This window comes from Barbus barbus, assembly GCF_936440315.1.
Source record: "Barbus barbus genome assembly, chromosome: 1".
NCBI lineage: Eukaryota > Metazoa > Chordata > Actinopteri > Cypriniformes > Cyprinidae > Barbus > Barbus barbus.
The window spans coordinates 35,343,028-35,358,578 of record NC_136729.1 but is presented as its reverse complement, the minus strand read 5'-3'; the positions used below and the strand labels follow the sequence as shown (position 1 = coordinate 35,358,578).

Genomic DNA, 15,551 nt, shown 5'->3' with positions numbered 1-15,551 from the left:
GTGGACATGTTCTGATAGTGCCTTGTCAGTGTAGTACACACAGGTGTATCCACACACAAACACACACACAAACACTTCCATTCACAGGTTAAACTGATATTCTAAGCTCTCATTTACAGTGAGAATGCAATTCATGACCATGAAGACATTTATCTCCTGTCCTATCTTATGTCACAGCATTTCCCTCCACAATTACCACAAGCATTTACATCTATTTAACATGCACGGCCATGGCACCCACACAGACACCACTGGCCATCATCATTAGCTGCCAAGCATGCAATTAGCTAATTATGAAATATAATAGCCTGCTTCTTTCAACATCTGACTGTGAGACTGATGGGCTGAGTCCTTTATCTTGAGTTTTAGAGGGACATATTATGAGCTATACAGTGGTTACATTTGCTCTCCATCGCCCATAAATCCCTATTATGGATGTACTTCTCTCCGCCCCATTGGTTTTTCCTTCAGAAGACAGCAGGGATCAGAGTCAGTAACTGTGTCTGTGCCTGTAAAACATTTTAGAGAACAATGAAATATGCATATTTGGTGTGTTTTTCAGCGTTGAAGAAAAATCAAACATTTGACTCCTGTGTTGTTTCAAATAGCAGATGTTTCCTGCTACCGAGAATGTGAATTTGAGCACTGTTCACTCTGAAGAGATGCTGCATAGCAAATTTCAAGCTCTCAAAATGATCGGCAGCCAGTAAAGATAATTTAACTTTAGAACTGCCTGGCTGGCATGATGGCATTAATGCCAACAAATATGAATATATCACACTGAGGGGTTTCATAGTTTTTGAAGGGGCTGCAGTGACAGTCTTGGCTCACATGGTGCCTTAGGTGTGATAGGATATGTACAAATGAAGAAAGCACTTCTAACTACTCAATCATTATTTTTACAAATGGTAGATGTGGAACAGTTTGTGTTTAGAATAAAAGGCGACCAGGTTTAAAAAAAGCTTTTTTTTTTAACATACAATAATCACACAATAGCATTTTCAAAGATACACTACTGTTAATACACTAATGTTTTTCAATGCTTTTTTATGCAAGTATGCAGTTATTTTATACTGTAATTACAGTAAAAAAATAGTAATATTATGTAATTGTTATGATAAATATTATTACAATATTCTATTTTAATATATTTTGAAATGCAATTTATAGTTGTATAAATTTGATGTTTATATAAAATATATATATTAAAATAAAATATATATTATAAATATACTGTATATTCCAAAGGTATATTTTTGTAAGTTGAATTAAAAATAAATTTAGTTCAAAAAGCTTCTTATAACAGTATTGAATTTTACATCTTAAAACATTTCAGTTAGCACAAAGTAATGTCTTCCATAAGACTTATCATTTACTCATCCTCACTGTCATTCTAAACCTGCATGAATTTCTTTCATCTGCAGAACACAAAAGAAGGCATTTTGATTTGAACAAAACAGTCTTGGTTACCATTCACTTTCATATGGACAAAACAAAGACATTTCTTAAAATATATTCTCTTATTTTCAATCAGACGATGGTGAGTAAATGATGACAGAATTTTCATTTTGAGTGAACTATCCCTTTAAAATCTCAATTTAGTAATTCAAAGGTTTTGTATCCTGTATAGAAAGAAACAGGTGGCAGGTCCTGGATCTGAATGGGAGCCAGCTGGTAAGAGGCAGGTTCAATGAGAGGCTGTTCCTGGGTCAGACCAGACTGTGCTGGTGTAGAACAGGTGTGATCTCTGCAGCCTCTGACTGTGATCAGGCTTTTAAAGAGGAAAATGTAGGAAATACAGGTGGTGAAGAAAGGAGAACGGTAGAAAGGATCACAGAGGGCAGACATGATGGGGAAAATAATGAAAAGGATGAGTGGAGAGTGAGCCACAGCCCTCTCTGTGCTTCATATACTTTTTCTCGCTACTTCTACAAGGTCAGCCATGATGACAGCCAATAAATTATTTGCTAATGAAACCGATACCAGATATGCATCAGTAGGTCTTCTCTTCCTCTTATCTCTCCCTTTCATTTTCTCCACACTGCATCTACATCTGATTAATATTACACTCCTAATAGATCAACTGAGATAAAAAATCAGTCGGTGCATTCCCTGTGCGACTCATGCTAGTCAAAACTTGATAGTAGTAGGTGGGCAGATCAAAAAAAGTTTGTGCTGATAAAACAATTTTTAACAAAGTTTTAACAAGTTATTCTTATGTCTTCAGAAACGTAAATATCGTGTTTTACTGAAAAGATTAACAATGTGGTTAAAAAAACAAAACAGTTATGTGGTGAAACAAGATGAAAGCAATTCACCCAAAAATGTTTCGTTCAGGACTTTATTCTAATAAAATCTTTTGCTATGGGGGTTTGCTGTCTCTTCAGTCTTTAAACTCAGACCTCATTACACTCTTAGCCCTGCAGGAGTTCTTGTCAACAAAAGACACTACCAGTCTATTACTTATTGACAAGAGCTCATGTCAAGCTCATTTTTGATCAGTAAAAATTCCCATCTGTTTGAACCTCTAGCAATTACTTCAGGGCAAAACACACACACACACACATTCCATATAGGTGTAATTGTTTTTATTACTGGATTTTCTATTGGCCTACACCAACCCTAGACCTAAACCTACCCCTTTTTTAGATTTTCAAAAGACTTCATTCTGTATGATTTATAAACTTGTTTCCTCATGGGGACCAAAAACATGTCCCCACAAGGACAAAGATTTCGGATATTGCCATCTTTGTGGGGACATCTTATTCCCATAACGTAGGGTTTACCAGGACAACACATTACATACACATAAGTAGGCTATATAAACAGTCGTGATCAAAATTGGAGAACAATCCATAAATACTTGATCTTCATTACTCAAAATGTGAAGGAATATTAGTTGTAGGTAATAATAATATCTGTTCTACTTACATGTTTGACAAAATTACCTTTATTTTGTGGAAAGTGCAGGGATCAATATTAGAGAACAGTAACCACTGTATAGCACGAAAGAAGATTACAACTCTTTGGAGAGTTACAGCTGTCAGAAATTGGTAGGAATTGTAGAGGCCCTTGCTTTAAATAACTTCAACACAGCCACATTACTCTGGTGTGATCTGGGTCCACTCTTCTTCCAGTTTCTTCCGTAGTTTGGTAAATGTAGTGGGTGTCTTAGCCATAACTTTGTCACCAAATATTTTCCAGGGATTTTCAATCGGGTTTAGTCCAGTGTTAATTTCGTCGACGAAGACGCAAAATATTCGTCAACGAACCTTTATTCTGTGACTAAGACGAGACGTTGACGAGATAAAACGAATATCTGATGATAAACACTATGGCGAAATTTATGCCGCGTCTTCGTCTTCGACAAGACGAGACGAGACTAAAATGTTATTTGAGGACTACCAAACATTCAAAATCCATTTCAAAATCCATTCTAGGTTTTTTCCAGGAGTCACAATTCGTTGTAGATTAACTTAAAGTTAGTGAAGACGGGATAGGCGGAATCGCGCTGATAGAAGTGCTCTCTCTCGCTCACGCTCCACTTCTTCAGTCTCGCGCGCGCGATCAGATCTCAGTTCTCAGCTCTCAAATACACACACAGCAATCCAAATGTCTATGGTGTAGAGTCAGAGTATCTCACGTAATACAGTCGATTATGGTTTAAGTGAGCGTAAACAGGTGGGTGAAAAATGAATGTGTCAGTACCTATGAATACCTTCCGTCTTAAATGGACAGCATTCCTAATTATCTGTCATCAATGTTAACCAACAAAAGATGTTAAATAAATGTATACTTAAGTAAACCTACCGTATCTGAAAAATTAGTTTAAATTGTATCTCTACCAAAAAATGCTAAATTTATTCCAGTTTTTCCAAATTCAATCCTTGATTCAAATTTCTCATAAGCTTAATTGATTTGGTCTAAAGAAAAGAATTGATGACTATTTTTATTTAAATACTACATATAAAAAAGCTACCAAAATAAATGTTGGTAACTGCAGTTTGACTAAAAGTAATGACTAAAAGTTACAATGACAAAAATGCAATGACTTTTCGTTGACAAAAACTAGACTAAATCTATGAAAGACTCAAATGACTAAAATGTGACTAAAGCCCTATTCGCACGGGATTAGTATCACCTGGTGACCTCCAGTCATTTGTAATAATTGGAGAGAGTGTCTGTGATCTTAATCCTGTGCGAGTCGGCCGTGTCTGTAATTTGTAAAGTAGAAATTCCCCCGCAAATGACCTACCATATTTCGCCGAACACCGAGATCCTGTGATAATATTAGTCCCGTGCGAATCGGCATCTCTGTGATTTGGCCAGCATTTGGCGGGTCGTATATCATTTTTCAAGGTTTTTGTTTCCTGTGCACCTTTATCCATCTTTCGCAAAGAATGGAGCTGCATTGGAGGGTTTGAAAGTATTTTGGGTGCTGTCATATCGCTACACCATACAATTTGCAGAAAGAGAAAGCTGAAAAGGTTTAATGTGTTACAAATAAATCAAGCATAAAGCTTGAGATATTATTTTAACCTGGTGAAATGTAAATGACACTATATTAAAACTATATTAGTTTCTTTTCTTTTTAAATCCATCTAATTGGACCATAGAACGGGACTCTCAAAGCCTTGACTCCGGGAGATAAGTCAGTAATTTCGAGTAAAATCACAGGCTTTGCTTATCCCGTGCGAATGCACCACACGAAATTCAGATGTGGGGGGTAATTTCAAAATCACACATGGTCCCCAGATAATACTAATCCGTGCGAATAGGGTTTAAGACTATTAAGCATTTTGTCTCAAGATAAAGACTAAGACTAAATCACAAATGCCTACCAAAATTAACACAGGATTAGTCAGGACTCTGGCCCTGCCATTTAATTATTTCAATGTTCTTAGCTTCAAGGAACTGTCTTATCTGTTTTGTTGTGTAATGGGCATACATTAAAAATTGCTGGCTGATTGGGCGATGAACGCAGGGAAGGTACCGCATGTTGCTGAAGGAGGTTTTGATAAACATTTGCATTCACTCTGCCATGTAAATGTATAAGAGGCCCAATTCCTGCTGTAGAAAACATCCCCCAAACCATGACACTTCCTCCTCCACCTTTCATTGACTTCTTTATACACTTGGGGTTCAGTCTTTCCCCAGTTTGACGCCAGACATGATGTTTCCCATCAGACCCAAATAAATTAAACTTGCTCTCATCACTAAAGTGAACTTTGGACCAGTTCTCTTCTCTCCGCACAACATGCTCCTCAGCAAAGTTTAGTGCATGAGGCAGATTGCCTCAATATAAGAATTGGGTGAATATTTCTTTCAAGGATGATACAGTATGACTGTAAAATTCACCTGTAGATCAAAACAGATCTAGTAAAATATTTCAGTATCCTCTTTTGTGTTCAGCAGAAGAAAGAAATTCACACAGGTCTAGAAAAACATGAGGGTGAGAACATGATGATAAAGTTTTATTTTTTGGGTAACTATCCTAAATGGTAGTTTTTGAAACCGAGTCCATAAGGACAGAGAAGGTGAGGACTCTAATTCGGTAAATCGTGGCACCATTCCTAATCCCTCAACCAGATCATGTTGTATAGTGGCTCTGACCACTACTAAATACTCCAGGACTAAATACTCCAGGACTAAATACTCCAGGACTAAATACTCCAGGGAATCCTTGCAGCATTTATGTATAATAAGGAAACCAGTGAGCTTTTCACACATTAAATTGCTAACCCAGTGTCATTCTAAAACCTGGATTAACATAATTAATCCTGGGCTGTCAGATTTGAAAATACTTTACATTTGTAAACCCTTTTATTTTCACATTTAAGAGAGAAACATTTGCAACAGAGCTTAATAACCCATGGTTAAAGGTAGTGCTATAAGCCCTAAAAAGCCCTAAATAAAATTTAGATGGAGATTGAATCTCTTTTTTCCCCCCACTGAACTGCAAAATACATGAACATTAATATAATATTGCTATCTGTTTATAGATTTCCTCAGTTCATGCGCTCTCTGAGAATCCAACCCATGACCTTGGCATTGCTATCACCAGCTTCTACTATTTGAATACAAACACTTCATACAGATAAAAAGTTGTATGATTACTAATTACCTTGTACATTTGCTTACTATAATGTTCACATCTGTTCGGCTTGGGGCACATTAGGCTATTCCAAAAGCATTCTTAGCTAACAATAGTTGCAAGTTCCTTCGTTACCTACATAGTTACAATATAATTTACATACACTGTATACTTTCAGTTTGGTTGGTAAGCTGCTTTCTACACAATGTATTTATCTGTGATGCTTCTATGAATAATAAACATTTAACATGTTTTATTATTTATTTATTTTTAATAAAAAAGAGACAATCAAATGAATGCATAAAACTTTAACAATTTAATTGAGCATTTAAAATGAAATTTAAAAATTCCTTTCTTTTTTTGTGGGGGGGACAGTGGTCCAGAAGAGGTTTACATTTAAATTTTTAAAAATTGCAGTATTTATAAATAAAAAAATGTATTATTGTTATTATTACATTTCAAGATTAATACATTTCAATAGTAATATAATTTCAATGCAAAAAATGTCATAATTTAAACTAAAGTTAAACTAAACTTTATTGTAGTGAATACCTGACAGTTTTATCAAATGAAATGGTAACATGCTTGTTAAATGAATTCTCAGAGCATCTGTGGAGATGCATTTGGAGTGTACTCATATAGTAAGATGACACTGAAAACATCATAACCATCACAACTTGAGTATGAAGAAGTGAACAAAAAGTGCACTTTTCATTCAAACAAACATAGGCGGACTTGGGGACTTGGGGCAAAAATGCCACTAAATTGGACAAAAATGCCCCAGCACAAACAAATAAAATCTATTACATTTGTTGCTAACAAGGCAAGGCAAGGCAAGTTTATTTATATAGCACATTTCATACACAGTGGTAATTCAAAGTGCTTTACATAAAAGGAAGTGAAATAGACATTAAAAATCAATAAAAACATGGAAATAAAAATAATAAAAACAAGGAATTTTAAAATGATATAGAAATTGATTTTAAATAAATTTAAAGAAAATGATTATACATAAAATTTATTGCAGTCAGTTCGGACATATATCACAGTGCTCATTCAACAAATGCACAGTTAAACAGATGAGTTTTGAGTCTTGATTTAAATGTGGCTAATGCTTTAGCACATCTGATCTCTTCTGGAAGCTGGTTCCAACTGCGGGCCGCATTATAGCTAAACGCAGACTCCCCTTGTTTTGTGTGAACCCTTGGTGTTTCTAACTGACTCGATCCTAATGATCGGAGTGGTCTGTTTGGTTTATATTCAGTGAGCATATCAGCAATATATTTAGGTCCTAGGCCATTGAGTGACTTAAACGAGTAAAAATACTTTAAAAATCAATCCTAAATGTAACTGGAAGCCAGTGTAAGGACCTGAGGACTGGTGTGATATGCTCAGATTTTCTGGTTCTAGTCAGAATCCTGGCAGCAGCATTCTGGATGAGCTGCAGCTGTCTAATGGTCTTCTTGGGAAGGCCGGTGAGGAGGCCATTACAGTAATCCACCCTGCTGGTGATAAAGGCATGAAAGTTTCTCCAAATCTTGACTGGAAACAAAACATCTAATTCTTGCTATGTTTTTGAGATGATAGTATGCTGATTTAGTTACTGCTTTGACATGACTACTGAAACTAAGGTCTGTCTCCAGAATCACCCCAAGATTTCTGACTTGATTTTTATTTGTTTGACCCCTAGAGTCAAGGTATGCATTCACCTTGAGAACTTCATCTTTGTTTCCAAATGCAATGACTTCAGTTTTCTCCTTGTTTAACTGAAGGAAGTTCTGGCACATCCAACTATTAATTTCATCAACATAACAGAGAGAAAATGAACAGACAGTGTCGATTGTGGCATTAAATTAAGATCTCCTCATGTTATTTCATTTTAGGCGTTTTTAAAGTGTTGCACATTTTAACCAATCACACACATTTCTGTTGAGTTTTGGAATGCAATGGCCAATCGTTCAGATGAGTTATCGCTGAAACTCATCTGTTTTGAGTGCACGCATGTTCTCTGACTGAATTCCAAACTCGTAAACAACAAAGCGCAGAGGTGCGTACAATGTAAGTAAGCGATTCATTTCACAGTGTATATAGCTTCAGTGATTATAACGATTTTATAACGCTTTTTTTTGAGAGTGCTTAAACTCCGATAGCTCAAAGTTAGTGATAATGTTACTTTCTATATAGCCTACCTATAATTATTTGCTGTTTGAATAACTGTGGAAAGGAAACGGTAGATAATTATCAATGTCTAATGTTTTTATTAAATTGTAATCACGTTAAATACAAATTCAGTCCCATTAAACATATTTTATTAGTTTACATGACACCCATGTCTGGTTCTTGCCTAAATGGGTTATTGTTGGTTTATACACTCACCTTACCCTGGAGCTGGTTCACCCTCTGCCTATGCAAACAAAGATATGAAGACAATGAAGTCTTAATATTTAAATAGGCCTATTATTTGGTCACACTTTATTTTGATAGTCCACTTTAGACATTCTACTAACAGTAAGTAATTTTGGAACTACATGTCAACTAGCTGCCATTTGTATTAGTAGACTGTCTTTATTACACTTTTACTTACACTTTATTTTGATGGGTCCACAACATACAACATTGTATGAGAAACTTTGCAAGTATATGTCAACTTTTTCTACTAACCCAACCCTAACCTAAAAGTCTACTCTGAGAGTTAGTAGACATGTTGTTGCAAATTATTGAGAATTAGTAGTGTAGTTGCAAAGTTGCTTATAGTTAGTAGAATGTCTAAAATGGACTATCAAAATGAAAGTGTAGCCTATTATTTTAATATTCACACTTTTGAACATCTAAGTGTACAGCCCTACTTTTGATTTTTTTTTTTATCAAAATTTTGCCAAATTTGGTGACATTCCATGATATACCATAAATTCCATTTTGATAAATAGATTCCGCAATTCTGTCCACATTGCAGAAATCATAGGACCATAATGAATCTGTGCTGTCACAATCAATTAAATGTATAATTCAATGACTCACTTAGAAAGATGTCGCCACCTACTGGCATAACAATGTAACATGCAAAAATAATTCAAATTTTTAGCACAATATTCTGAGTATACAACATTTGTATAACATGAGATGGAATGTGCCTGTTGTGTTTTAAAAGTTCCCAGTGGTTTATCAGTTAAAATGGGGAAGTCATCGCCTAATGGTTAGAGAGGTTGCGGATTCGAGTCTCGGGCCGGCAGGGATTGTAGGTGGGGAGAGTGAATGTCCAGCGCTCTCTCCACCCTCAATAACACGACTGAGGTGCCCTTGAGCAAGACACCGAACCCCCAACTGCTCCCCGGGTGCCACAGCATAAATGGCTGCCCACTGCTCTGGGTGTGTGTTCACTGCTGTGTGTGTGCACTTTGGATGGGTTAAATGCAGAGTACTAATTCTGAGTATGGGTCACCATACCTGGCCGTATGTCACTTCACTTTCACTTTTTTTTAAATAAACAGTGTTTGCCACTGTTTATTTTACTGTTTATTTTACTGATCGTTTTCCTATTTAGCACCCAAACTCTGGAACAATCTACCTAACACTGTTCGGTAAGCAGACACACTCTGTCAGTTTAAATCTAGATTAAACTAACCTGGCTTACACATAATACACTATCGCATTTCTATAATTCAAATCCGTTAAAGGATTGTTAGGCTGCATTAATTAGGTCAACTGGAACCGGGAACACTTCCCAAAACACCTGATGTACTTGTTACATCGTTAGAAGAATAGCATCTATGCTAATATTAGTCTGTTTCTTTCTTATTCCGAGTTCACCGTAGCCACCCAGATCCAGACAGTATAAAGCCACCCAGCTTTATATCAAGCCGATGTAAAGCTGCTTTGACACAATTTGCATTGTTAAAAGCACTATACAAATAATATTGACTTGACTTGACACTTTACCCTGTGTAATCATAAAATGTAACATTTAACATCACCACTGTGTAAGTGTAGTGTGAAAATGCTTTTAGTTGGATGTAATTTCTGCTAAGCGCCAGCCAAAGAAATCACCATTACTTTCATATCCTCATTACAACGTTTTGTGTTTTTTAATATAAAACAGTTTTCAAAATAGAAAGCATTTATCAGTGAACCAAAAAGATGTCTCAAGGCAAAGTACATATTTTTATAAATTGGTGGCTAGTTTAAGCACTGTAAAAATACACCAAAAATACAGCCTGTTTCAAATTGGAGGGAATGCCACATAGTATAATATTTTTGGACAACCCTACACTATAACCCACACTCCACCCTTCTGTCCTCATCTTCGTTATTTAGCCTGTGCCTCCCTGATTCGGGTTAAACCTCAGCTCTTTCATTGGGGGTGGATTTCTTAATGGGGAACTCTGAACCAACCACACTGGGTTCTAAATACAGCCGCAGCAGAACCTAGAACACCCGTGGATAGGCCTGGAAGATCATACTTGCAGATCTAAGGCCGAATCTGACTAGCATTGAAAACACCAGGTGCTATATTTGGTCTCTTCAACTTTACACAGTAGCTTGCTTCTTCTTCAAGGAACAGAGGGCAAAATATGACAGTGCCTGTGCCTGTCTGCATATTTTAGAAGATTGAAAAGATTTTTGGAGGGAATCAACAGTGTGTTCAACTCCCCAGGCAGGGTGCACGGCCTCCAGCACCCATATGTGTGTGAGTCTGTGTTTGTGTGTGTCAAGGGCAGACAGGACATGTGGTGGGATGGTAATGAGGCATATGCCGAGAAGATGTCAACGCTTCCATAGTGAGGGCACAGTAAGATTCATCTACACACACGAACACAACTTTAGGAACATGAAATACACCAACTGACTTGCATACACAAAGACAAAAAGAGTAAGCCATAACTGAGCTAACTTAATCAACTTTATAAATTATGCTGCTACTACACTTTTATTGTACAGCTAAATCTCACTGTAGCCCAAGGATTTTCTTCAACCTGTTATTAGAACAGATATTGTATCCCTGTAGAGTGAATTTTGTTGTGTTTGAGTGACCACAGGTATTTTATATAGTCTTAATATGAATATTACGCTTATCTAAATATTGAGTTTTTTTAAGGGTTTTTATATATAACTTATAAATGCAAGTTAAAAGTGCAAATACTGCCCCTGCAAGCAATTTCATTGGTCAATTCTATCACACAGTCACCAGTCCAGAAAAATTCAGATGTCAGAAAATATCATGGCTGAGCAGTTTTTATTTTTTTATTTTTATGAATCAGCTTTACCTTTAGGGATGACCCTGGGCATCCCTAATGAGATCTTGGTTGGTTTTAGCCCACTGGTTACCTATTGCTTACTATATTCAATATATTGGCTCAGGTAAAATAGACATCTTTGGTTGACCGAGCATTAATCTGTGCCAGTGAATGTCATTATTAAAAGTTATTATTAACTGTCATTATTAACTGACAAATATAGAGAACAAATCAAACACTAGGAGGCATCTTCTGAAGCCGATAATACTCCAACAGTGTTTTTGACCCAGTCAAAATGGAATGTAATATGATAGTACCCGGATTTCCTGAAGCACTAAATAGACAGTTAAATTGAATGTTAGTTGCACGAAAGTAGTATTTAATCTCTAGGGCACAAAAAGCATGGTCATTTCAGTTAGATATGTTGAAATTGTAATTTTGTACAAATGCTTTTTTTTTGTTATAATGCATTGTAAAATATAAACCATCATTTACAGAACTGTGTATTTCCACTACATAATGCCATTTAACATAATACATGCATATAATTTGAGATGTGGTGGAAATATTTATGCTAATTCAGACGGAAAAAATCATTAATAAAAAATATCCTGTGATGCACATATTTCCATTGTTGGACAATATTAGTGAACAATTAGTACGAATGTGAAAAGTGTGTTTTAAGAGCGTTTATTTTCTGAAAATCGAGAGAGCCATAAGTGCCTGTGGTTAAAGAAACACCCCCTCAGTGATGACCTAACCAATTAATCTTCTTTAAGGTTCTATTTCCTTTCTGTTCAACACATACACAGCCTGCAAGATTTCTGTAATTTGTCTCATGTGTCAGTGTGTGTGTTTTGTGTGTGTCCTGAGTCAGCACTGTGCTCTCAGCATTAGAAAGCTCAGGAACACCAGCAATCTCCACTCATGCTGTGTCTATTACAAACACACACACACATACATTACAAATCTGAGCGTGACTTTCTGACTTCAGTCTTCAAGCCTGTAAACATGCTCAGACATCTCCACCTACCTACACACTCATCAGCCGGTTCATCAGGTTATTAATACAGTGATCATAATTTACTGATGACATTACAGCACAGTTCTCTATGTGTATGTGTGGTTTGTTTGTGTTGATCTTGTGGAATAGATTTATTGAGTTCGCTGGTGGCTAAAATTTTCATTATTTATTTATAATCCATGAAGATTGAACAGCTTTGTATGACAATGTGTTTACTTGCCAATGGTAAAAGTTGAAGAACTGGTCAAAGAAAAATATAAAACTGTTTGACCACTATTGTTTGACTAATCTTAATGTAGTGAGATGTGAACAGTGGGCTTTGGGTGTGTTGGTATGTTGAAACATTTCATGTTCGGCCCTAGAAAGTGCTCGATTTGATAGAGGGTGTCAAGAAACGTATAGAAATAATCAAAGAAATCATGGGATGATGAAAAAGATTGAGAATCTGGAGAAAAAAAGAGAAAAGTCAACTCTGCAAAAGGTAGAGATGGAAAGAGGAAGCTAACAAAATGTGTATGAAGGGCGGAAAGAGAAGGATGTATAGCACTATAGTGTAGGTGTGTGGAGATGAAGGGGAATTAATGTGCTGCGACAAAACTACAGAAAAAGCTGGTACAAACGTACAAGGAATGTGGCAAGAGAATGAAGGATTTTCACACCAAAGGCCTTGTAGAAATGGTCAAAACCGCAGCCTATATGTTCTACAGCAAATTTCTGGATTTTTTTTTTTACTGCACTGGATTTGTTTTTAAGTATATCTGTAGAGTTATACAGTAAATAATTTAACATTTGAAATATTGGTTTCTAAATTTATCTTGAATCTGAGGAGTCATATAATTTCCTCCACAAAAATGGTGGATCAAAACAGAATTCCTGACAATTTTTGAGCTACAATAAAATGTATGTCAGACTGTAAAACCAACTTATATTCACTCACCCAGTGTCTCTTTGTCTCTCTATTTTTCCTCAGGTGGTGTCAAGTTTGAGAATCCACAAACAAATCGCCCCCAACCTTACCATGCCTTTGTCCTTCAGTTCATCTCACCTTTTACCTTTCATTTCCTTGATCCTCCCCGTCCTCCTCCTGTCTTTCTCCATCCCTTCTCAAGCTGACTCCCAAGATGTAGCCCAATCTAAATCCAACTGTTCTCAAAATGACGCATGTACAGACGGGGTCCTTTTACCAATGTGGAATCCCCAGAATCCCTCAGTTGGTGACAAAGTGGCCCGTGCCATTGTGTACCTAGTGGCGCTAGTTTACATGTTCTTAGGTATGTCAATCATTGCTGACCGCTTCATGACTGCCATCGAAGTTATAACTTCTCAAGAAAAGGAGATCACTACAAAGAGACCTAATGGTGAAACGGTCACCACGACAGTTCGCATATGGAATGAGACTGTCTCCAATCTGACCCTCATGGCTCTGGGTTCCTCAGCCCCTGAGATTTTGCTTTCAGTCATTGAAGTCTGTGGGCATAATTTTGAGGCTGGTACTCTTGGTCCCAGCACCATTGTGGGAAGTGCCGCTTTCAACATGTTTGTGATCATTGGCTTATGCGTCTACGTGGTACCTGAAGGTGAAAGACGGAAGGTCAAACATCTTCGGGTGTTTTTCGTGACTGCGGCGTGGAGCATGTTTGCCTATATCTGGCTCTATCTTATCCTCTCCGTGTTCTCGCCTGGTGAGGTGGAAGTGTGGGAAGCAGTGCTGACATTCCTCTTCTTCCCTCTCTGCGTGGTCCAGGCCTGGGTTGCTGATCGACGACTGCTCTTTTACAAGTATGCCCACAAACGGTACCGAACTGATAAGGGCCGTGGAATTATTGTGTCCGAGGGTGGCGAGGAAGTTGGCAAGGAGGCAGGATTCACAAAGATGGACATGCTGGAAATTGATGGAATCACAACACATCTGGATGGAGTGTTAGGAGTGGAAAGTGGGCTTGGTGGACGTGATCAAGAGGAGGAGGCCAGGAGAGAAATGGCCAGAACTCTGAAGGAACTGAAGCAAAGACATCCTGACAAGGACATGGAGCAGCTCATAGAGATGGCCAACTATCAGGTATAAAAATATGAACATTTAACACATTTAGTTTTTCAAATTAATTATTTAATAATTTATAACATTTATATTAAATGTATTTTCTAAAATAATAAATGGCATTAAAATTTTATATCTAAAGTTCTATTAAATGTAAAGTAGTTATACTTAGTTGATCAAATCAGACCTGTGGCCTGTTTTTAACTTGTGACATACTACTTGAAAACCACTGATCAAGGGAGTTTTCTTTGTGCAGCATGGGACTGCATATTTAAAACTTAATTAAAACTCTCTTTGTTCTCATTGCCTTTTAAAGTCTTATCTATAGACATGCTTTATGTTCTTCTCACAAAACATGCATAAAAACATTTGCCTAAAAAATGTTGTTATGCATGTTGATGTAAAACTGTGAGGGGCACAACCCTGCACAACATTTTTCGACTCTCTCAGTTGGTGTAAATACACTTGGGGTTCAGAGTATTAATTTTCTTCCTTCTTTTTTCCACATTAATTTCACACAAGTCTAGTACAAATATGTGGTCTTGTTTCATTAATACAGTGTGTATTTATTCTTTATTCACCCCGAAAGAATGAAAGTGAAATGTGACAACATACCCCATAGGTGGGGCACATTGTAACATGTGAAGAGCACATTGTAACAACCATACAACAGCTTAACATTTACCTGATATAACAAAAAAAGGACAAACTAAATGTCAATAAAATAGTTAATGACAATAAACACAAAACAAAACACAACTAGTTCATATAATTTGGGCAGATTTAGAAATACATTCAGAAAATCACAGAACTGAACACAACACACCCTCCCTCCCTCCACACACAGCTGTTAGAATAGGAGACATATAAACGAGCCAGTAAGAATGTTGAATTTGAAATAAAAATCTCATTTTGCATTCACGTTTATCATGTTTTCTCAATAGAATTAATAGAAATTCTTCATGAATTACATTGCTAATGTCATGGAATAACAATAATGTAGGTAAGATATTTACTTTTGCTATAAATGTTTAGTGAAAAGACTTTTCTCTATATATAGTGTTAATATGGAAAGCTAGTATCGTCATGCTAGTATGTGTGGAAACTTTCAAACCATCTGTCTTATGTGTTACAACTAGCCCCGTATTAGGTTGTGCCCCCCTC

The 15,551-nt window shown here is 36.6% G+C and overlaps 1 protein-coding gene across 1 annotated transcript in view; it reads left to right on the top strand.

The window, feature by feature from the left end:
- The window catches only part of LOC306871438 (sodium/calcium exchanger 1-like), a 63,706-nt gene that overhangs the window by 11,901 nt on the left and 36,254 nt on the right, over window positions 1-15,551 (top strand). Inside the window, exon 3 of the mRNA XM_079419377.1 lies at window positions 13,320-14,408. Within this exon, the coding sequence (XP_079275503.1) occupies window positions 13,368-14,408 (1,041 nt within the window). The 5' untranslated portion in view covers window positions 13,320-13,367. The remainder of the gene's footprint in view (window positions 1-13,319; window positions 14,409-15,551) is intronic.